At 51.7% G+C, this 21,386-nt stretch overlaps 1 protein-coding gene and 1 long non-coding RNA gene across 15 annotated transcripts in view; one reads left to right on the top strand and one right to left on the bottom strand.

Annotated features, from left to right (window-relative positions):
* ADAR (adenosine deaminase RNA specific) overlaps positions 1-21,386 on the top strand; it is a 39,548-nt gene that overhangs the window by 3,040 nt on the left and 15,122 nt on the right. For 5 of the 10 annotated variants that reach the window (XM_064593639.1, XM_064593634.1, XM_064593636.1 and 2 more), the window contains exons 2-4: positions 17,586-19,012; positions 20,476-20,656; positions 21,091-21,239. In XM_064593639.1, the coding sequence (XP_064449709.1) occupies positions 18,300-19,012; positions 20,476-20,656; positions 21,091-21,239 (1,043 nt within the window). In that variant the 5' untranslated portion in view covers positions 17,586-18,299. Of the gene's footprint in view, positions 1-12,929; positions 13,207-17,585; positions 19,013-20,475; positions 20,657-21,090; positions 21,240-21,386 lie in introns of those variants that run through there. The other 5 variants (XM_064593637.1, XM_064593638.1, XM_045876496.3 and 2 more) reach the window with 5 other exon arrangements.
* On the bottom strand, positions 2,474-13,838 carry LOC123845745 (uncharacterized). Of its 5 annotated transcripts, none has more exons than XR_010412116.1 (4): positions 13,517-13,838; positions 8,695-10,056; positions 8,199-8,534; positions 2,474-4,015 (listed from the first exon to the last, which is right to left on the bottom strand). It is a non-coding gene; the product is annotated as an uncharacterized LOC123845745 (long non-coding RNA). The 5 variants fall into 5 exon arrangements; XR_010412118.1 differs by having other exon boundaries at positions 8,199-8,841; positions 9,315-10,056; XR_010412117.1 differs by having other exon boundaries at positions 8,199-9,781; positions 9,932-10,056.

The following is a 21,386-nucleotide window of genomic DNA, read 5'->3' as shown; positions in this document are numbered from 1 at the left end:
TTGGCCTCATTTTCTCCTGCTGCCTTCTCTAGACATGCTGAAAAAGCTGAACACTGGCAGCCCCAAGCCGGTGACTTTACAGTTCTCCTGCATTGTAAACTAATCTCAGTGGCCAAGGAGACAGGGATGCCATGCTTGGTCAGGTCTGTCACAGGCCCACTCCTGGGATGAAGGAGTAAACTGGTCCATAACCACGTGGGATGCCCACTGTATGCGTGTGTGCACGTGCTCATATCCCACCTCTTTGGGGCCCTTCCACAGCCTTCCGGCTGGAACGAATCCCCCCGGTGTCGTGTGTCCCTCGAGTTTTGCTGTGTGGTGGCGCTGACCCTGAGCCTCCTGACCCTTCCCGCAGCTTCGTCCCACTGACTGCCTTCTGGACTCAGGTCATGCTTCTCCCAGAAGCCGTCCTGGACCTCCATCAGTGAGTGAGGCCCCCTTCTCTCCTGTTCATGGGTAAACACCTGATTTGATCACTCCCATCCTTAGTTGGCATTATTTCTCTTCTTAGCACTTACAAGCAGTTGATGTATATTGATTTGTTTATTGCCTGTCTCTCCTTGTTAGAACATCAACTTCATGAAAATAACGAGGAAAAGAGGTTTTGTTTCATTTACTGCTGTGTCTCTAGGACCTAGGACAGTGCCTGCACGTGCTTTGTGCTTAATAAATGTTTATTAAATGAATGAATGAAAATCTGCCCACAGGGAGAAAACGCTGACATCGTGTTGATGAGGATTCCAGTCTGCACGATAGATACAGTTCTCACTGTAAATTCTGTAAACTCCAGTACTGCAAGCCCACCCTGGAAAGGCAGAACCTCTCCCCAGGTCCCTGCAGAGGCCAAGGGTCAGGCCCCAAGGAGAAGCCACATGGAATTCCACCCTGTGAAATGTTTCCCTCCATACTCAACCCTTTCCGAACTGTGATAGGTTGTATAGGGAGGCTTTTTCCATAGTTTGAGTCCTTTTCCTTAGGGTATTTATTTTTAAAACATTTATTTGAGCACTTACAAGGTGCCAGGCACTGTCCTAAGCCTTTTATAAATAATTCATTCTTCGACTGGAGTTTTGGGAACAAGGGTTGTGAACTTTAAAACTTTTTTTTCTTTTTAAATACCAAAACACTCAAGAAACACTAAAAAATCCCAATTAGAGGGACGCCTGCCTGGCTCAGAGGAGCGGTCAACTCTTGGGGGAGAGCAGAGTTCTAGCCCCACGTTGGGTGTGGAGATTACTTAAAATCTTTGGGGAAAAAATCCCAATTAGAAAATTCTGCAAGGAATGAGACCCGTCCATGCAGCTCATCTCACCCTCCAGAGGTGGACCTACTGCCTGTGTTACATACCTCCTTCCTGAGGAGGGTTTTAGTTGTGGTCATTAAAGAAATGAAAGTGTATCTACGTACCTATGTGCATGTACACAGTGTGGATATATAGACCTCCCTGTGTGTGTGGTCGTTTGGTTGTCACCCAGATGCAGCCATGCTCTGCATGCCTGTCCATTCCTCCTTTCCCCTCCTGTGGCCAGGGTGCTTCTGCTGCACCCGCCACCGATCCCAGGGACACAGAGCTGCCCTGCCCGGGTTGGGGGTTGGGGGGGGTTGGGGGGCTGCTGGCAGGACAGGGTTGCTCAGGTGTTAGTCTTCCGGCCTCTCCCAGGGAAGGCCCACATCTGTGCCCAGCACCCCGCAGAGCACGTCCGTCTTCCCAGGTTACTGTGCCTTCCCTTCCAGGAACCCGACCCGTGCCCACTCCCTTTTGTTTCTTCTTTTAACAAGTTCTGGTAGCATTGGAGACTTGGGGAGGCAGGGGCTAGTGTTTCAGCCCACACTTACCTCCACCTGCTGCGGTGCACGGAGCAGGCGTAGTCCTGAGACGCTTCCAGAAAAGTGAGTCCCCGTGTCCACACCCAGCGCTCCCTGTGCCTGCCCCAGCCTGCCTACCCCAGACTGGGTATTTTAACTAAAAAAGGAAAAGCTTTGCTACATTGTCTGGCTTTAATTTGCATCTTTTGTTATGATTAAGTTTGAATTCTTTTTGCATATGCTTATCATTTTTATTTCTATTTTTTAAATTCTCAGTATTTGTCTAGTCACTTAATTGCATTTATTTTTTTTATAAATTATTCAAATTCCCTAAAAAAACCTGAGTATGTGCTCATGATAAAAACAAACAAAAAACTTTATTTGCTGTGAATATTTTTCTAATTTGTTGTTTGCCATCTAAAAAATCCTAAAAAATTTTGGCTTTTTCATTAAACATACAAAACCTATTTTTCATTATTCTGTAGACAAATTTTGTACTTTCTGATTTCTTCCTTTGCTTGTAAGCTTTTCTTCTTCATTCTGTATTATAGTATTTTATGTTTTGCTTTTTTATTACCTTATAAAGCTAATCATCCGTTTTATTTCCAATTTTAACGAAATATTTGATGAAAATATTGTGTAATGTTTTAAATAAAACCAGTTTGAATTAGATGAAGGCCTATGTTTTATTTTACATTACATTAGTGTATATATCGTATATTTTTCCTTTTTAAAGTAATTTATTAGAATATCAAAGCTTGTGCTGTGGAACTGAGGTTAAAATGTATGTAAAGTTCTCACAATGTTATGTTCTTGGCGTATCCATGAACCGCCGCAGGGACAGTGTTTATCTGTGGCTGCTGATCTGTCTCGTCCCACTGGCAGCTCTTTGGCGTGTAGCCAAGAGGATGAGTTTAGCCCCTTCCAGTTCCCTCAGCCCACTGTTTCCCTGAGACTCTTTTTTATTACGATACAATTACATACAATAGACAGCAAATATTTCGGCGAATATGGACAAATACGACAAATATATACCCATTCAGTCACCATCCAAATCAGGAAAATAAAACCCTTCCATCACCCCAGAAAGTTCCCTCACGCCCCTTCCTAGTCATCCCTGTCCCCAGAGGCCACCACTGCTCTGAGTAGTCTGTCATCCCCATAGACTAGTTCTGCTGCTCTAAAATCTCACATAAATGGGATTCTGCAACACCTCCTTCTGTGCGTGGCTTCTTTCATTTGGGCTCAAACGTTGCCCTCTGTGTGAATATACATCAGTTGATGCACCCGCCTCGTGACGGACGTTTGGTTTGTTTCCAGCTTAGGGCTTTTAAGAATAAGTCTATGAATTTTTTCTTCTTCTTTTTTATTGAGGTACAAAGCACATAGCCTGAGATTTACTGTCTTACCGTTTGCAGGCATACAGTGCAGCAGTTACCTACATTTGCATTGTGAACCACCTGGAACTTTTTCTCTTGTAAACCTGAGACCCTACCCATTAGGCAACAGCTCCCCCTTTCCGCGTCTTACTCCCGGCTCTGAACAGTCTTACGTCAGTCTCTTTGTGGCCATGTCTTTGTATTTTCCTTGGTACGTACCCGGGGGTGTAGTTGCTGGGATGAGGGTAGTTGTATGCTTGGCCTTGGACGGAACTGCCGAGCAGCGTCCCAAACAGCGGCTCCATTTCAGGTTGCCGCCCGCGGCGTCCGAGAGTTCCGGTTGCTCCCAACCCTCACCCAGTTCAGATACCGTGAGGGTTTTATTTTGGCCGTGCCCATAGCTGGGGAGTGCTGTGGTGTCTCACAGTGTTACCACGTGGCATTTTAATCATTTACTTACATGGCTGCTTCCATGACTAGACTCGGAGCTTCTTGAGGGCAAGTTTCATGCCATCTGTACTTATCTTTTTATTCTTACTGACCCCCCCCATTTTTGGGGTGATAGATGCTTTCTCATAGAAAACTTGACAATTGTAGGAAACTCTGAAATGAGTAAAATCACTGGTAATCCTATGCATCCGCACACGTTGGTGTGTTTCACGCAGCGCTGTGTTGCTGACACCACAGACTTGCTGGCTGTGGCCTTGGTTGGTTCAGCCAGCCCTCCACTCCGCCGTCTTAGGGCATCACCTGTCCGCAGCAGGGACCTTCATCACGGGAAACCTGGACAGCTTGCTGTGTGTTCTTGGTCAGAGCTGTCACATGTATCACTGGCAAGAAAAATGGATCGCCCAGAGGAGGTTATTAGACTAATGACAGTCCTCCCCCTGGGTCTGGGGAGGGAGCCTGGCCTCAGGAAAGTGGACAGAATCAGGGCTGTCTCAGAAAGGAAGGCTTAGTGGGCGCCTGGGTGGCTCAGTCGGTTAAGCGACTGCCTTCGGCTCGGGTCATGATCCTGGAGTCCCGGGATCGAGTCCCGCATCGGGCTCCTTGCTCAGTGAGGAGCCTGCTTCTCCCTCTGACCCTCCCCCCTCTCATGTACTCTCTCTCTCTCTCTCTCATTCTCGCTCTCTCAAATAAATAAATAAATAAATAAATCTTTAAAAAAAAAAAAGAAAAGAAAAGTAACTGCCTCCCGGGTGACTGGGTGGCTCAGTTGGTTAAGCGACTGCCTTCGGCTCAGGTCATGATCCTGGAGTCCCGGGATCGAGTCCCGCATCGGGCTCCCTGCTCGGCGGGGAGTCTGCTTCTCCCTCTGACCCTAACCCCTCTCATGTGCTCTCTCTCATTCTCTCTCTCTCAAATAAATAAAATCTTTTTTTAAAAAAAAAGGGGGTGCCTGGGTGGCTCAGTCGTTAAGCGTCTGCCTTCGGCTCAGGTCATGATCCCAGGGTCCCAGGATCGAGCCCCACATCGGGCTCCCTGCTTGGCGGGGAGTCTGCCTCTCCCTCTGACCCTCCCCCTCTCATTCTCTCTCTCTCTCGATAAATAAATAAAATCTTAAAAAAGAAAGGCTTAGTTGTAGGGCAGCGGGTCAGCAGTACCTGGCACTTAGGCATATTGTTTCCCAAAGCTAAAATTACTCTCTATTTTCAATTTCATGTTCTGTTCTCTGCTCACTTATTATGATTTAAACATGTTCCATGGCATTAACTCTGTAAATACCACTGTTAACGTGTTGTATAATTCATGGTCATTCCAGAATCTACATGACCATATCTCCAGCTGGAGGCATTAAAGCTCTTTTCAGGTTTTTTCCTGTTGCAAACCATGCTGTAGCAAATGTAACTTTTTATACTAGATTTCCAATTCTCTTTCCCAACATAGATTTTTATGATTTTATTATGTTTATTAATAACTAGTAATAGGATTACATTTTTTTTAAGTAGGCTCCATGCCCAGTGGGGAGCCCAACACAGGGCTTAAACTCATGACCCTGAGATCAGAACCTGAGCTGAGAACAAGACTCAGACCCGCAAATGACTGAGCCACCCAGATGCCCCTAGGACTATGTTATTAATAATAATGGTTATTGACTATTAACTGAGGTTACAGACATTCAAGACATTTGACACACAACATCCAGTTACCTTATAAAACAGTGGAAGCCATCCTTGGTCTTAACTGCCAGTATATAAAGTGCCTATTTCTCCTCCTCTCCTGGTTTCCTCTCCCCGCCCCTTTCTTTGATCCAGTCATTGACGTATACTTACTCTACAGATATCTGTTGAGCACCTTCTATTGCCAAAGCACTAGGCTGGGTCACGGGGGCCTAAGACTCGCACTGCTCAGGACAGACAGACATTATGAGTAATCAAATGGTCTTGCAAATATGTAGCTACAACTGGTGATGAAGACCATGAAGAAACCTTTCCTACAGTTATGGGTACTGTGAATTTTATGTGCCTTCTGCCCTCTGGTGTAGGGACAGGACTGAGGGAGAAAACAGTGCGTGACTTGGCTTTTTCAAGGCTGCAGGAGTGCTCTGTGACTGTTGGACAAACAGAATGGAAGGTGACTTTTGTGAGGTCTGGTTAGGGGAGGTTTAGCCAGGAAGTGGGGGCATACTGCAGGCCTTGTTAGGACATTGGGCCTTTATCCAAAAACCAGTGGGTAGCCATAAGGGGTTTAAAGAAGGGAGATGGCCGTGACCTAATCATATTTGAGAACATTTTGGATAGGGCCAGAGTGGATTCCTAGAGTCCAAGATTAGATTGTGAAGGTAAGCATGGAGTCCCCAACTAGCACTGAGTAATCTCATTTTTTATTACCAGTTTTATGAATGAAGACGTAGAGCATACTACATTTTCATGTCGTTAGTTATTAGTATGATTGAGTATTTTCCCAAGTGTTTGACAGGCGTTTGTACCTGTGTGTGTCTGCGTGTGTGTGATTGCCTTTCTGTTGACTGCGTTTTAGTGGGGGTAGCTTAGCGTAGAGGCCGGGAGCACCGGCTTGGGAGCGGAATGCCTGTGTCTGGATCCTGCTGGCTGTGTTACCTTGAACAACCTGAATAGCTGGGCTCAGCCTCAGTTTCCTCCTCTGCAGCCTGGGGACAGCAGTAGCGCCCCCGTCTCCCAGGTGATCGTGGGGCTATGGGGTAAAGCGCAGGGCTGGCCCGCTGAGCCCTGTGTGTGCTGTGTTGTCTGAATACCTGGCATACGCAGATGCCTGGGACCTCTGGTCGGCATGTGTGGAAAGTGCTCCCTCTCTGTTTGCGTGGTGTTACAAGACATTTTCAAACTTGTTTTCAAACAATGCCATATTCTTTGAAGTACAAAACTTATCTGCAGCGAACAGATGTCCTTCTCCTTTCTGATATCTTCCATTGCTGTGAAATAAGTCATACATACTGACTTTGTTTTTTAGTGTTTTTATTTGAAATACAGATAATCCTTTAATCCATTTGTAATTTATTCTGGCTTATTAATATAAGGCAAGGCTCTAAATAGACTTTTTCCCCAAAAAAGCCAACGAATTGGCTGAGCTCCATGTTTTGACATACCTTCTTCCCCTCACTGCTGCTCTCGGCTTCCCATCGTGCACTGGACCCGTACACACACTGAGGTCTATTTAGGGAATGTGGTTCTGCTCTGCCAGTCTGTACTCCGTTCTTGCAGGATACCACCTCAGCCCTGAATTAATTAGCATAACTGTCTTCTTTCTAATCATTTTGTCAGATATCCACTCCTTACTGCTCTCACCTCATTAGAATTTGCAGTAAACCGTTACTGAATTTGGCTCTTGTTGGCATTCATAAACTGTTCCGCCGTCACATTTGGGGTTGGTGATCCTTCTATTTAAGACATACGTTCTTCAGCAGAGTTTTATACTTTTCCACATGTAGGCTGGGCATGTTCCTTGAGATTATTCCTAGATGTTTCTCTCTCCTTTTTTTTAAATGTTTTATTTGCTATTAAGAATGTAGTATTTTTGGGCGCCTGGGTGGCTCAGTTGGTTAAGCGACTGCCTTCGGCTCAGGTCATGATCCTGGAGTCCCTGGATCGAGTCCCGCATCGGGCTCCCTGCTCGGTGGGGAGTCTGCTTCTCCTTCTGACCCTCCCCCCTCTCATGCTCTCTGTCTCTCATTCTCTGTGTCTCAAATAAAATAAATAAAATCTTTAAAAAAAAAAAAAAGAATGTAGTATTTTTATCCTACATATAAGGAAGAAGTTGTGTTTTGTGTATTTTTCTTACATCCAGCCATATTCCTTGACTGCCATTGGTTTCTAAGAGTTTTTCATCCTGCAATCAATTAAGAGTTTTGGTATTATCTGCACATATCTGTTTTCTCTTCACTTTTAAGTTTACCTAATATTTCTGTTTTCCATTAGATGCTAGCATTTCCAAAACAATTTTAATACCGTATTTCTTTCATTCTAAGACTGTTGAGCGTAGAACATGCTACTGATTCAAAAATAGCTTTGGGGGGCTACCACACACTGTAATTCACATTACAGTATCAGAAATGTTAGGGGTGCGTCTCAGAATTGAAGAAATAAGATCAGAGTAGTAATGGTGGCCCTCCTTATTTTCTCATTCAGTGGGAATGCCTAACCCATTTTAAATATGATATTGGCTGTTGGTTTATTGTTATATTTTTTCAAATGAAAACAGAAGACTAATTCTGCTGGACAGTAATGCGAAAGGTGTACTGTTTGGTCTAACTAACAAGTGGAGACGGGGCTGTGCACATGTCCCCTCTGATGCACAGATCCCTGGCTACAGAGTAAGGCCTCTGCCCCTGTGCACTCAGCTCCCTGGTTTGCCCTGACCGTCAGGGATGCTGTGTTCATTTCCCAGAACCGCAGTACAAACTACTGCAAATTCGGCAGCTCCAAACAGCAGAGTCCTGGAGGCCAGAGAGCTGAAATCTGCACTGTGGGCTGGGCTCCCGGCAGGGGCTCTCAGTGAGAACCCCTTGCAGCTCCCGGGGCTGCCAGCACTGCTTACCTTGGGGCTGCGTCTCCGGTCTTCAAGGTCAGCCTCTTCAAGTCTCTCTCCGCTTGCCTCCTCCTCAGCGCGTGTAGTTGGGAATGTTTGTGAACTTGTCAGTGCTGAAGGAAAGGCTTTTAAAGACATGTGTTAGGAATAGCACAGCCTTTTTCATTCCCTTTGGGAATAGCACTGTGGGCATCTCCAAGTGGCTCTAGTTCAGTGTCCACAAAGTCAGTCCACTGAGAGTTCTGCAGGAGCCCCTCAACCTCTGCCCCTCTGCTGTCCCCAGTCTCCTCCTCGGGCTCAGCTCTACAGCAACGGCGAGACGGGCAGACTACATTTCTTCTAAGACTATTATGAAGACAGAATTAAAAACTGCTCAGTTAAGACTAGACAGCTTAAAAAAGTGAAGTCAGCATATCGTTTATTTTGTAAATTGGTCATTCAAGGAATTGGCTGTTTGGCAAACGGCTGTTCAGCAGTTGGCTGTTGGTGACATCAGGCTGCTTACCCAGGAGACAATGCGGAGCTGAGGGTCAGAGGCTAAGCCTGCCTAGTGCAGAGCTGCACCTGTCCCTCTGCCTCCTGCAGACCGTGGAGATGGGGACACGACCTTGGAGGAAGCTGGGACTGAGCCCATCCACTTGCAGGCTGGGCCCTAGGGATGAAGAGAGGGCAAGAGTGAATGGGAGGTCCCCCCCTTGGACCCTGACTCAGAGGAGCCCAAATGTGGGCCAGCAGCCAGATGAGAAGTCAGTCATATGCCATGTGCCAGGCCAGTCTGGCACAGGAGAGGCAGATTAAGAGCGTCAGGGCTTGATGCATAAAGTCACAAGAAGGTCATCCTGTGGGGTTTTAGCAGACTAAATATGTGTTGATGGTTTAAACTTCCACGTGAAATATTTAGCACGGGCCTGTTAGCCATTATTCTCGTACGGTTTTGACATTGTTACCAATATTGTATCTTCCACGTATGATGACACTTGCTATCACAGTACCTGGTGCCTGTAGATAGTTGGTAAATCCACTTTTCTTGCATTTACTGGGTAATTTTGATTGGGTACGGCAGTTTCTGCTAGTAGGGGCGCGGTTAGACACCTCTGTCTCTGGAGTACTTGCAGCATCTCTTACCTTATTGTAACTTCAAAGGCCAGTCTGGTCATTAACACCAGACATCAGCATAAATACAGCCGCTGGGCAGTCACCGGTCTGTGTGCAGAAAGCCATACAGGTTATCAAAGCAAGTGGCGTTATTGTGGGAAGAGCCTGAGAATGTTGAGATTATGTTGATGTAGCAGTAGCTGTTTCAGTGAAATCAAAACCCAGTGATAAAGAATCGAAGAGAAACGACAACCAAAAAGGCAGGCAATACATGCGTGCCTAGCAGCTCTATGAATTGCTTATTATGGATTTCCTAGGAGTTAAGATAAGAACAGGAGTTTATTGGGCCGCCTGGGTGGCTCAGGCGGTTAAGCGTCTGCCTTCGGCTCAGGTCATGATCTCAGGGTCCCGGGATCGAGCCCCACATCGGGCTCCCTGCTCAGTGGGGAGTCGGCTTCTCCCTCTGCCTCTGCCCTTCCCCTGCTTGTGCTCTGTCTCTGTCAAAGAAATAAATAAAACCTTAAAAAAAAAAAAGTTTATTTATGTGCATATCCTGTTCTAGAATGATGCCCTAGTAGTTAAAAGTAACTTAGTAATTTATTACTTTTTTTATATAACATATTGCAAGTTAAGTAGCAAACACTCACAGGCAGGACGTTTCTGTTGCAGCGTGGCTCTCTGAGCAAGTATTGAAGGAGTTTGCAGACGTCTGCTTTCCAGAAGGGACATAGATGATTCAGTTGGATGTAGCCCATATGTGCATAAGGTCTGGCTATAGGAAATGACGGAGTAAAAGGACTGTTGTAAATATGCATCCCTGCTCACAGTCAGGTTATACATAACAACTCAAATTAATCATTTCAAAGCCAGACTAACATTTATAGTTAAAAAGCAAAGATAACTGAGATTGGAGACTAAAACCACCCCGGGAAGCCCGGATGATAACACAACCTTCCCCATCATCGGGGGGAGCACAGGTTCCCAGCCGCACACCGGGAGCCAGATCTTGGCAGCACTGAGAGCACTGAGCCAGGGGCTGTTGGACGCATGCCTTATTTTAGATGGTGACTCTCATGTAGGCGCCTGCTAGCAAGGAGACCTAGGTGTACGGACACAGGAGGACTTGAATGTGGCATTGGGGTTACTTCACAAGCAGACACTCACGGGCCCCGGAGGGGAGCACCTGTGTGCTCAGAGTGCTTTACGTACAGAGGAAGCACGGGAAGGGCAGGCACCGGTGAATTAACAGCAGAGGACTGGGGCCAGTTTGGGTGCATTTTCTGAAGTTGAGACTGTCTTCGGGTGCTGGAGCTGCAGGGGCGGAGGACAGTTTCACGGCTGGCGCCGACCCGCTCAGGAGCGTGTGTCCCCCTCTGCGTCAGCACTGCGTCCTGTGTCAGGTTAAGAGGGAGCTTCCCCTGCGTGCAGGCTTTTGTAGACAGTTCTTATAGAGGGGTCAAAGGCTGTGGGATTGTTTGGCCGGAAGGTAGGAAAACAGCGGTAAGACCTAACACATTTTACTTACGTGGAAAATAGAACATAGCGAGACAGGCTGGAAGGACAATAGGGAGAGTTTGTGGTTGTTTTTAACCTTTTCAAATTGTGAAGTGTAGCACGTCCGTGCAGAAATGTGCATAAAGTGCAAGTGTGTGACTTAAATGAACCGTGGGGAAGCAGCCAATATCCGTAGCCACCTCCTTCCTCCCTAGAGGTAATCCCCTCCTGGCTTTTATGCAGTGCCTACTACAGTTTTGCCTGGTTTGGGACTTCGTGTATGTGGAACCAGGTAGGACCTATATGACTTCTTTCACTCGCTATCATGTTACGATAATTACCCACTTTATTGCATGTGGTTACAGTTCTTTCACGTCTGCTGCTATAGAATATTCCATCATTGGCATATGCCACCCTTCACCCATTTTACTTTTCATGGACATCTGGGATGCTTCCAGGCTGGGAGCTGTTGTGAATAAGGTAACTGTGAACTCCGTGTACATGTATCCAGGTCTGGAAGTGGAATTGCTGAATTGTAGGGTGTGTATATTCACACCTTCCTATGTGATGGGAAACTTGTTTCCTGTAGAGATCAGGAGCTGCTCCCGCCTGGTCTGATCCGACGGTTAAGGTGCCTGTCTGGAGGAAGGGCTGTAAGTCTCCGTGGCCTTCCTGAGCATTTCCCCCATGCGGTGAAGTTAAGTATTGAGTACTGTTTTGTAGGTTTGTCCATCTTTTCCATTTCTTCTTTGGACATTCCTGGTCTTTCTATCCAGTGGTCTGTTAGCTAACCAACCCTCTGAAGGTCACTATGTGGAGGATGTGAGGATGTATAACACCTGTTTCCTGCCTGGAGGAGAAGACTCAAGGCAGATACATAACCAAGTAATTCACCGCATTGTGATCTTTGTTGAGGGCCGTTCTTCCCTACCAGGCTGTTAGCGGAGGATGCATATCCTCAGTGCTTATTAACACCTTGCGTGGCACCCACTTAGGGAAGTTCTGTTCAATGACTGAGGCGTTTTCTGAGGGTGGTGCAAGTGCTCTAGTAGTGTACGTGCTGAGTCATGGAGAAGCACAAAATAAGGAATTACAAACCGCACCCACTCCCCAGCCCAGAGTGGGGTGAGGCTTCCGTGGGAGGTAATATCTTGATCAAGACTGTTTCATCAGGAAGAAGTACATTCTAGGCCAAGGAATAAATGTGCAAAGGCACAGAACGGAGAAAGCTCACGGCACTGGAAATGTGAAATTGGGATGATGCACCCCTGGATGCTCGGAGGGGATGGTAGAGAAAGGACACCAGCTGGACCTCATGCTGGGAGGGGCCGCCTTGTGAATCTCACAGGCAATGGGGATGAAGTGCAGATGAAACACAAGATAAAGTTCTCATTGGGGAGGGATGGGGACTGCCTATCACTAGAATTGATCTCTTGGACAAAACAGAGCAACTGTATAAGCCTATCATGAAAGCAGTTGCCTTTCCCCCTCTAGATAAGTTCTCTCTTGGGGGGGCACCTGGGTGGCTCAGATGGTTAAGCGTCTGCCTTCGGCTCTGGCCGTGATCCCAGGGTCCTGGGATCGAGCCCTGCGTCTGGCTCCTGGCTCGGTGGGGAGCCTGCTTCTCCCTCTCCCACTCCCCCGCTCGTGCTCTCTCTCTCTCTCTCTGTATCTCTGTGTCTCGAATGAATAAATAAAAAATCTTTAAAAAAAAAAGTTCTCTCTTGGGAGGTCAAGGCGTAACTCGAGGGAGCCCAGGGGGTGATGCAGAGCGAGGCGTGGATTTATCAGCCCTTCCAGCCTCAGTTTCCACGTCTGTCGTGTGAGAATCATGCGTACCTTGCAGAGTGGTACCATGAAGGAGGTTCTGCCTGGGAGGGACTTAACCCCTGCCTGGAGGAGGAACCGTGGCGACCCTAAGCTGTGCCCAAGCTGTTGTCGGTTTAAGTCCGCCTGTAACGTGCCGGGAGCGTGAATAAATGGTCCACAGTGGGGCCCAGGCGCTTCGGAGACCTGCCCCCGCCCCCTTGGCCGCCGCCGCCCACTAGCGCCGGACCCGAGGCAGAGGCCGGAGGCTCGGCTTCCTCCCGCTCTGCCCCTTGCGCTCCTGAGCACGACAGCGCGTCGTGCGTTGATGGCCGCTGGCCTGGAGAAGGGCTGTCCCGCCCGCGGTCCCGCAAGGACAGGAGTGGCTCGAGTCGCCGGCTCGGCTCAACCCCTCCTCCCGCGAAACTTCCCGAAGGGGAAGGCCTTCAGAAGAAACGAAAGCGAAATTGGGCCACTTCCCGCCGGCGCGCGCCCAGGCTGCGCTGCGCTGCGCTGCTGACCCGGGGGCACCTGGCGGCCGCGCGGGGGGGCGGCGCGGGGAGGGGGCGGCCCGCCAGCCCCGCCCAGGACATGCATCGGGGGCGCCATGGACCCCAGGCAGGTGAGTCGAGGCCGGCAGCCAGACCTGGCTGGGCCCGCGCCCCTCTCTCCCCTGCGTGCACCCGTGCTGTGCGCGCGCGTGTTCCAGGAATTTGCAGCCTGCCTGTGAATTCTGCGGAGCCGAGCGGGGTGGGGGGGAAGGGGAGCTTCGGGGGAGGACGCGCCGGGGCGCGGAGCCAAGCGGCCCCCTCCCCCTGGGCGAGGGCCCAGCGTTGGCGCCTCCCGGGAAGCATGCTTGTTTTCCCCGGCCCCTCTCTGCACCCTTTCCACTTCCTTAAGGCTTTTGGGGAGTGAAAAACAGCCCTTCTTACCTGTGGGAGAAAATTTATATCCATCGCAGCTGTGTCGTTATTGCTAAAAACAATTTGGGCAAAGCCCAAATGCCCTTCAGCAGATGATCGGATCAGCAAACTGGGATGGCTCCATACAGCGTACGTGGCTAGGCCAGAAACGCCGAGGAGCTCCTGATTCCACAAGTGGAACCTCGCAGTCACTACCCTACGCAGAGGAGGCTGGGCCCAGAAGACTACGCGCTTCTGGGTCCCTTCACTTGACATTGTGGGAAGAACAAAGCTGGGGGGCAGGAAGCGGATGCTGGCTGCCTGGTGGTGGCCCCGGCCTGGGTGCGGGGGAAGGAGCTGACTGCCGAGTGCCTGAGAACTTCCTGGGGACATGGAAGTGCTCTGTGTCCTGACGTGCTGTTGTTACAGGGCTGTATGTGCTTTGACTCCATACAGTCAAAACTCACAGAATAACACACGGAAAAGGATAAATTTTATGTATGTAAATTATACTTCCGTTTTTAAAAGTTATGTATATTTTCTTCATTCCCTTCTTCCAAAGGATTAGGGACACCTGACCTGAAGGAAAAGCATTTCTTCACACATACCAATATATGACCCTCTGGAGCCCATGTGGTTCAGGTGGGGGCTCAGCTCTGGATCCTAAACGCAGAAGATTAGATGAAAGTGAACTGGATGGGGTATGGCTGTGAAGGGGCTTGGGGATGTTGAGGGACTTAGGAAGGATCCCCACGGGCTGGTTCCCACAAGCTCGCTCTCACCATTCAGTGGCTTTCCACATGGCTGTTCTCAAGCCATGCTTTGGCTTAGCTTTTAGAAGGCTTAAGGGGGCATAAAGACAAAATTAATAATGTCCCTGTAAATCTCCTTAAAATAACTCTTGTGAACAAATACATGTATATTTTCCTTCCTTCTTGTCTGTGTTCACTAGTGTGAACACACATGCGCATAATGGTGAGACTTTGCCTTCTGTTTCCAAAATGGGCATAGAGCCTACCTGCACTTCAACTTGCTTTTTTGTTGTTATTTAATTCAACATTGTATCATTCCTAGATTTTCTCCAGGTGGATATGAATAGATCGTAACACATTGCTTAAAAAAAAAAAAAAAAAAGTACTGTTCCATAGCATGAACGTGTCATAATTTACAGGCGCCTTTTCTATAGACAGACATTCAAATATTTTGCAGATTTTAGCCAAGTAGCAGCAGTTTAAGTTTAGCATTTAGCTAGATTGACTTTAACCGCTTTGCAAAATAATTGTTTTACCAAGGTCACTCCAACAGCTGATGGGAAAATCCCCGAAGTCCCCATAATTCAGCTGTGAGCTGGGCACTCACTCTCTGTGCCCACATAACACTTTGGTCCCTAGCAGTATGGTGGGGGGGCAGGGCAGTGTGCAGCAGGAGGAACAACAAAGAGATGGGATTGACCCTCTAGGGACGGCTTGTTGCTGCAATCACTAATTCAACAAATGTTGGTTCGGGATCAACTTGACGCCAGCTGCTATCTTCAGTGCTAGGAGTGCAGAGATAACTGAGACCTGGTCCTCGCCCCCCTGGGAGCTCACTGTGAAGTAGACTGTGCCCCCACCCCATCAATACTTGATGGAGAGTATCGGGAGTGGAGCCTTGAGTATCATTTCTGGAGCACTTAATATTGGTAATCACCTTGCAGATACACCACAATTTATATGCGCCAGTAAAAAAAAAAAAAAGCAGTAGTATGACCAAAAGTAAAGTAAGTGGTATAATAGCAGTCGAGAGGGAGGGGCTCAAGGAGAGGAAACTTCCATGGACTGTGAGTCAGAAGTCTCCAGAAGAAGGTGGCATTTAAGGAGAACTCGAAGGAAAGGGTGAGAGTTGTAATGGGGCCAGTAGAGAGATCATCAGGCCCACTGGATTGGAATGTAGGGTTACAAAGATCAAGGCTTTGTGGCAGCCTCATGAGAAGTAATTAGGGGCTAGAGCTGGAAAAAGACACATTTATGAGAAACTATGGGGTGGGGGTAGACAAGATAGCACTTAGCAACTACCCTAGTAGATGTGGGAAGCGAGGAAGGCAGGCCTCAAAGCTGGCTCAGGTTTCTACCCCTAATAACTGCGAGGAGAACAATGCTGTCAACAGTCATAGGAATAGCAGAAGGGGCTGGGTTGAGGAAAAGGTTAATCTGGTTCAGAATATGTGGTGTTTGAGGTAGGGCAGGGTGGACAGACTGTCTAGGCATTTGGAAATTCACGTTTTAGCTTTACAAGGTGGTGGCTGGGGGTAATAGATTGGAACACTGTTTCTTAAGAGGGCTCATTTAGGTTGGGGGGGTGAAATCAACCTGGGGGAGGAAGAAGAGGCCCTTAGACAAAATCTTGGGGACTGATTATACCTAAGGGTAGAAGAAAGGGACCCAGAGAGACAGAGGAAGAGACGGGGCAGGAGACCGTGGGAGGGGCGTTGGTAAAGAAGAGTCTCCATCCACAGGGAGCCAGTGCGTGTTTGTGAAACGGGACACCGAATCCACGGTCAGGAGGAGGAGGTTATGCTGCCGGTGCCCTCCCCCCGCACCTGTGGAGGCCTCGGTGTGGGAAGAGGGCAGGGCCCTTGGGGAGAGGGGGGAACTGGCCGTGAGCCCCAGGCTGATTGAGGACGTGTGTGGGGCCAGAATGAGGACGCCTTGGGAGCCGCTGACCCACAGCCACGGCGGCCACCTGTGCACCGGCCCCTTGGGGGCCCGGGGAGGAGGCTGTGGACACACAGGGAAGTCGCCACGGGAAAAGAGCGGGACCCGGCAGACTCGGCCCCCAGACCCAGGGTTGCCCATGTCGTCTGCGGCTGCCTTAGAGGCCCAGCTGGTCCTTTCCTGGGAGAGCGTTTCCGGGTTTGAGGAGCGGGGGTGGCCCCAGCTAGAGTGACAGGGAGATTGAGTGAGGAGTGGACAGGCCACTCAGGTGGCGGCCATTAAGGCACCCCAGAGTGAGGGCGCTGTGAGCATGACGAGCCACGTGCTGAAAATCCCCTGGTGCTAGTTATTGAAGGCAGGGCATAGCTGCCCACAGGTCACTGGGGCTCTCAGGGCGCTCAGGCAGGGGAGGGACGAGCGGGAGGAAACATCGTTGCTAGATGTCGCCCCGCAGATCCCTTAAATACCTCCTGCCCCCTCTCCCATCCGGTGGACAGCATCTGGGACAGAGGATGAGCTGGCCTTTGTGGGTAGGGGACACAGGTGTGCAGTGTTCTGGGAGGTGTGACAATTCGGGGCAGCCTGTGTCCTGGGGGACGGAATTCTGAAGGACAGGAGGCAGAAGCAGCTGTGGGGAGGCAGCGCAGGGACTTGGGGGGGTGGGACTGAGGTGTCCAGGATTGGGCCCCGCCAGCGCCACACGTCCGGGGGAGCCTGGGTGGTGCGGGCAGAAGTGCCCAGTGTCTCTTCCAAACCTGAGCACCACGCTGAAGTGTGAGGACAGTGTGTCCTTCCTTTCCTAAAGAAACCATCCGGCCCCCCCAAAACCAAATTCTGGGCCTCCCGGGGTGGCAGTGGCGAGCAGATGAAGCTGTGAGGTCCCCAGGTGGGAAGGTGCCCCCGTTGCCGCCTTGGAGGTCTGGGGCTCCAGGTCATCCAGCCCACGTGCGTTTTGTTCTCGCCATCCAAACGGTAGATCTGAGAGACTGGGGTCCTGCACAGGCCACTTCTTGATCCCTGGACTCCACTGGCATTTTGAGGTTATTCTGTGTTTGTTTTGGAAACAAAATAACAATTATTTCTTTGTCTTTATCTTGGAAGGGTACTTCCTTTAGAAAGTGGGAGGACTCATTCTCAATCCCCTAAAGTCCTGACAAAGGGGAGAGAATGCGCTAGGGTGGCAGGAGAGGCCCTGCTGAGGCGTCAGCGCCCCGTGTGCTCCTGGCGTCTTCCGCTCCCTCGCTCTTCCCTGCGGCAGCCCCCGGGCCGTACTGGGTGGGGGGCAGGCCTTGCTGGGTCACATGCCCGTCTCTCGCTCGCCTCTCCACCCATCGGGAGGCAGGTGTGGCCCCCCCAGGCTCGCTGCCGAGGTCCTCATTCACTTTCTTCTCTGTCTTCTTCTGCAGGGGTGTTCGCTCAGCAGATACCACCCCCATCCATTTCAAGGCTATGAGCACAGCAGGCTCAGACACCAACAGCCAGGGCCAGGATCTTATCCGAATCGTTTCCAGCTCCAGCAGATACAGTTTCTCAAGGGGCTGCTCCCTGAAGCACCCCTAACTGGGAAGCAGACGCCATCACTGCCACCATTCGTCTCTGGACTTGGGCCGAGGTTTCCAGGACCACCTGCCAGGAGCAGGGAACTGGGGACTTGGGGTGGCCCCAGAGGCGTGCCTCCCAGAAGTCAGGTGCTCCAGAGAGGGTCCCCACGTCCTGCCCCACGCGGCAGGACTCTGCCGTGGAGAGGGGTCGACAGGCTCTCCTCCCATTTCCAGGAACTAGCTATCAGCAGCCAGGGCCAGGAAGAGAGGGTCTTAGAGCTCTTCCTGCAGGAGCTCGGGGAAGGGAAGGCTGCCACGGCACATGATCTGGTCGGGAGGCTCAGAGTCCCGAAGAAGGAAGTCAATCGAGTTTTATATTCTCTGGAGAGGAAGGGCCAGCTGCATCGGGAGGCGGGAACGCCCCCTCTGTGGAGAGTCGCCGTGCAGGCCGGGAACCAGCACGGCCAAGTAGCCAGCGTCCCCAGCCGTGGCCAGGAAGCGCCTGCCTCACGGCCCAGTCTGGAAATTGAAGACAGACGCTCCGAGTCTGGCTTGGAAGCTCCTACCGGGCCTTTTGACATGGCTGAGATCAAGGAGAAAGTCTGCGACTACCTGTTCAGCGTGTGTGGCGCCTCTGCCCTGACTGTGGCTAAGAATATCGGCCTCACCAGGGCCCGCGACGTGAACGCCGTGCTGATGGAGCTGGAGAGGCAGGGTGACGTGTACTGGCAGGGCACCGCTCCCCCCATGTGGTATCTGACCGACAAGAAGCGGGAGCGGGTCCAAAAGAAGAGACACGCAGACCTGGGCCCCGAGGCCGCGCCGGCTGCCGTCCCTGAGACCGGAGGAGACGCGGTGCTCCCCTCCCGTCACCCGGCCACGCCGGTCGCCTCGGACAGCGTGGCGGCTGCAGAAGTGCGGAATGGGCAGGAACCAGTCCTCAAGCTGGAGAGCCAGCAGGGGCCCGCGCCAGAGCCGGTAAAACTGAAGCCACCTGCCCACGACAACGGCCCCTCGAGAACAGGGTATGTTGACTTTGAAAACGGCCAGTGGGCCACCGACGACATCCCAGATGACTTGAATAGCATCCACGCGGCACCAGGTGAGTTTCGCGCCATCATGGAGATGCCCTCCTTCTACAGTCACGGCTGGCCGCGGTGCTCGCCCTACAAGAAGCTGACCGAGTGTCAGCTCAAGAACCCCATCAGCGGGCTGCTCGAGTATGCCCAGTTCGCCAGTCAGACCTGTGAGTTCAACCTGCTGGAGCAGAGCGGACCGCCCCATGAGCCCCGGTAAGAGACCGCTGGGGAGCCGGACCTGTCCCTCCTCCAGAGCAGCCCTGCCCCTCGTGGCGGCCCCACCTCTTCCCTTTGCCTCTCTGGCTTCTGGCTAAATCGCCCGTCGGCCCTTCCTCCCAGGCTGGAGCAGGAAATGCAGGCCTCGCACCAGCCAGAGTCCCCGCTGAGCAAGGGGGAGCCTGACCCTCTGGCTGGAAGGCAGCTTCTTTGGACGGGCCTTCGTGCCTCAGTGTCCTGCCTGCCTCCAAAGGCCGGAGGTCCTGAAGCCTAGACTCCCCTCCCCCCTTCCGTGGGCGGAGCTCCCCAGGGAGGCACGGGAGCAGGCGCAGGGACTGGGTAGTGTCGGGATTGGTGGCCCGCTTCTAGGGTCGCACACCTCCTCTGTACTTGCTGTGGTCCCGGAGCTGTGAATCAGAAAGTTCCAGACGGGTGGGCCCAGATGGGGCTGCTGCCGGGGGCAGAGACCTCGCAGTGCCCCACAGAGCAGGCCCGGGGCGGGGGCGGGGCGCGTTCCACTGCCCTTTACCTTAGCCCCGCGAGCTGGTTCCCAAGGCCATGGTCCCAGCTGCGACCCTCACTCCTCATGTCGACTGTCTTCGTGACAGGGAGGGCGTTGCCAGAGAGCTGTTGAGACGGGTGTGTGTGTCCCAAAGCCCGCAGGGCCAGGACTGGTCCGTGTCTGGGACAGAGGCTGAGTGGCCGTCGTGCCCTCTTTTCCCTCCCCGCCCCCCCCCCAACTGGGGGAGAGCAGTGGGTTTTGCAGTTAACCTTTCTTTGGACTCCAGCTGTAAGAAACGAAGACCCAGGAAATAAGAAATTTGACCTACCTTTCTAAATTGAAATCCCAGATTGAGCAAAGAGCCGAACAGATTTGAAAACTTGAGTGCAGGAGGTCCAAGCTAAGTCCGGAGGCCTGGAACAAAGGCTTTTGGTTTTCTGCATTACCAGGGAGACGCCTTTCATCTCGGGCTCCGGACACGTGGAGCCGTAGAGTGACCCAGACCCAGCCGTAGCGCGCTGGATCTCTGAGGGAGGCTGGGGACAGGAGCAGGCCCCAGGAAGCGGCAGGTCCCCGATCCCTGTAGGCCGGTGGGAGTGTGAGGCTGTGCGGGAAGGAGGCTTCGCCGTCTTGAGGACCCGCCTAGAGGTGGCCAGTCGGCCGCAGCTGCTTTAGAATGAAGGCCGTTGGTGGCCGCAGTGGTGATTTTAGGTCATCATGTTTTGTACAGGCTCTCTCTTAACTGATTGTGAAGAGAGAGCGGGTCTCCCCTGAGCTGTGTTTGCTCTGATGAGCTCTGGGGAGAGTCGCTGGCTGCTTTGTTTCCGGAAGGTAGGGACCGAGGCTCCTAAGGGACAGGAGCCCCTCTGTGTAGCAGGAGGCTCCCGGGTGCAGGGCCCTGGGCGGGGGGGGCAGGGACGGCCGGCCCGCACTCAGCATCTACTCGCCTTCCATCAAGATTCAGATTCCAAGTCGTCATTGGTGGCCGAGAGTTCCCCCCAGCTGAGGCCGGCAGCAAGAAGGTGGCCAAGCAGGACGCGGCGCTCAAAGCCATGACCATCCTGCTGGAGGAAGCGAAAGCCAAGGACAGCGGAAGACCGGAAGAACCGTACGATCCCACAGAGAAGGGGTCGGAGAAGGTAGGCATCCTGCCCTCTGGGGGCCCCGTGCTCTGCTCAGGTCGCTGTAGCAGCACCTGACCAATCCCTGCAGGCGGTCTGAGCGCCAACGGCCAAGTCCGTGGCTCAGAGGCCGCGTCCCCCTCCCGCCGCTGCCCCCCTTGGCCACGCTCCCCTCCCCTCACACCCAGCGCCCCTGCTTGCCCGCCTCCCAGCCCAGCTGGAGTCACAGACCTCCAGGCCGGAAAGCGACCCCAAAGCTGGTCGAGTCCAAGCGCCATTGTTGGCAGATGAGAAACGAGACCCAAACCGCCTCAGTAACATGCCCAGAAACTCCCTCAACCCTCTCCTTTTGGAACGTCAGCCCCTCGCGTGTGGCTGAGCTGTCGCCGCTCCGCCGGGACGCGGCAGCCTGTGGTCGCTCAGCCCTTTCTCTCGTCTCTCATTTTCTCCAGATGGCAGAGTCCCAGCCCAGCACCCCTTCCGCAGCATCCTTGTTTTCTGGGAAGAACCCCGTCACGACCTTGCTTGAGTGCGTGCACAAGCTGGGGAGCTCCTGTGAATTCCGCCTCCTGTCCAGAGAAGGCCCTGCCCATGACCCCAAGTACATCTCTTGTGTCATGTATCTCTGCTGAGGTTTTCCCTGGAGAGAGAGACATTCTCCTGCCCGCCTCCCGAGAGGCGGCCCATTACCCCACTGAGCAGTCCGCCTGCTTTCAGTACGGAGAGTGGGGAGCCGCGAGGCATGCTC

This window comes from Mirounga angustirostris, unplaced genomic scaffold (genome assembly GCF_029215605.1).
Source record: "Mirounga angustirostris isolate CCGP_5_RB_7025 unplaced genomic scaffold, mMirAng1.0.hap1 SCAF_6, whole genome shotgun sequence".
Taxonomy (NCBI): domain Eukaryota; kingdom Metazoa; phylum Chordata; class Mammalia; order Carnivora; family Phocidae; genus Mirounga; species Mirounga angustirostris.
This window is presented reverse-complemented; position numbering and strand designations above follow the sequence as displayed.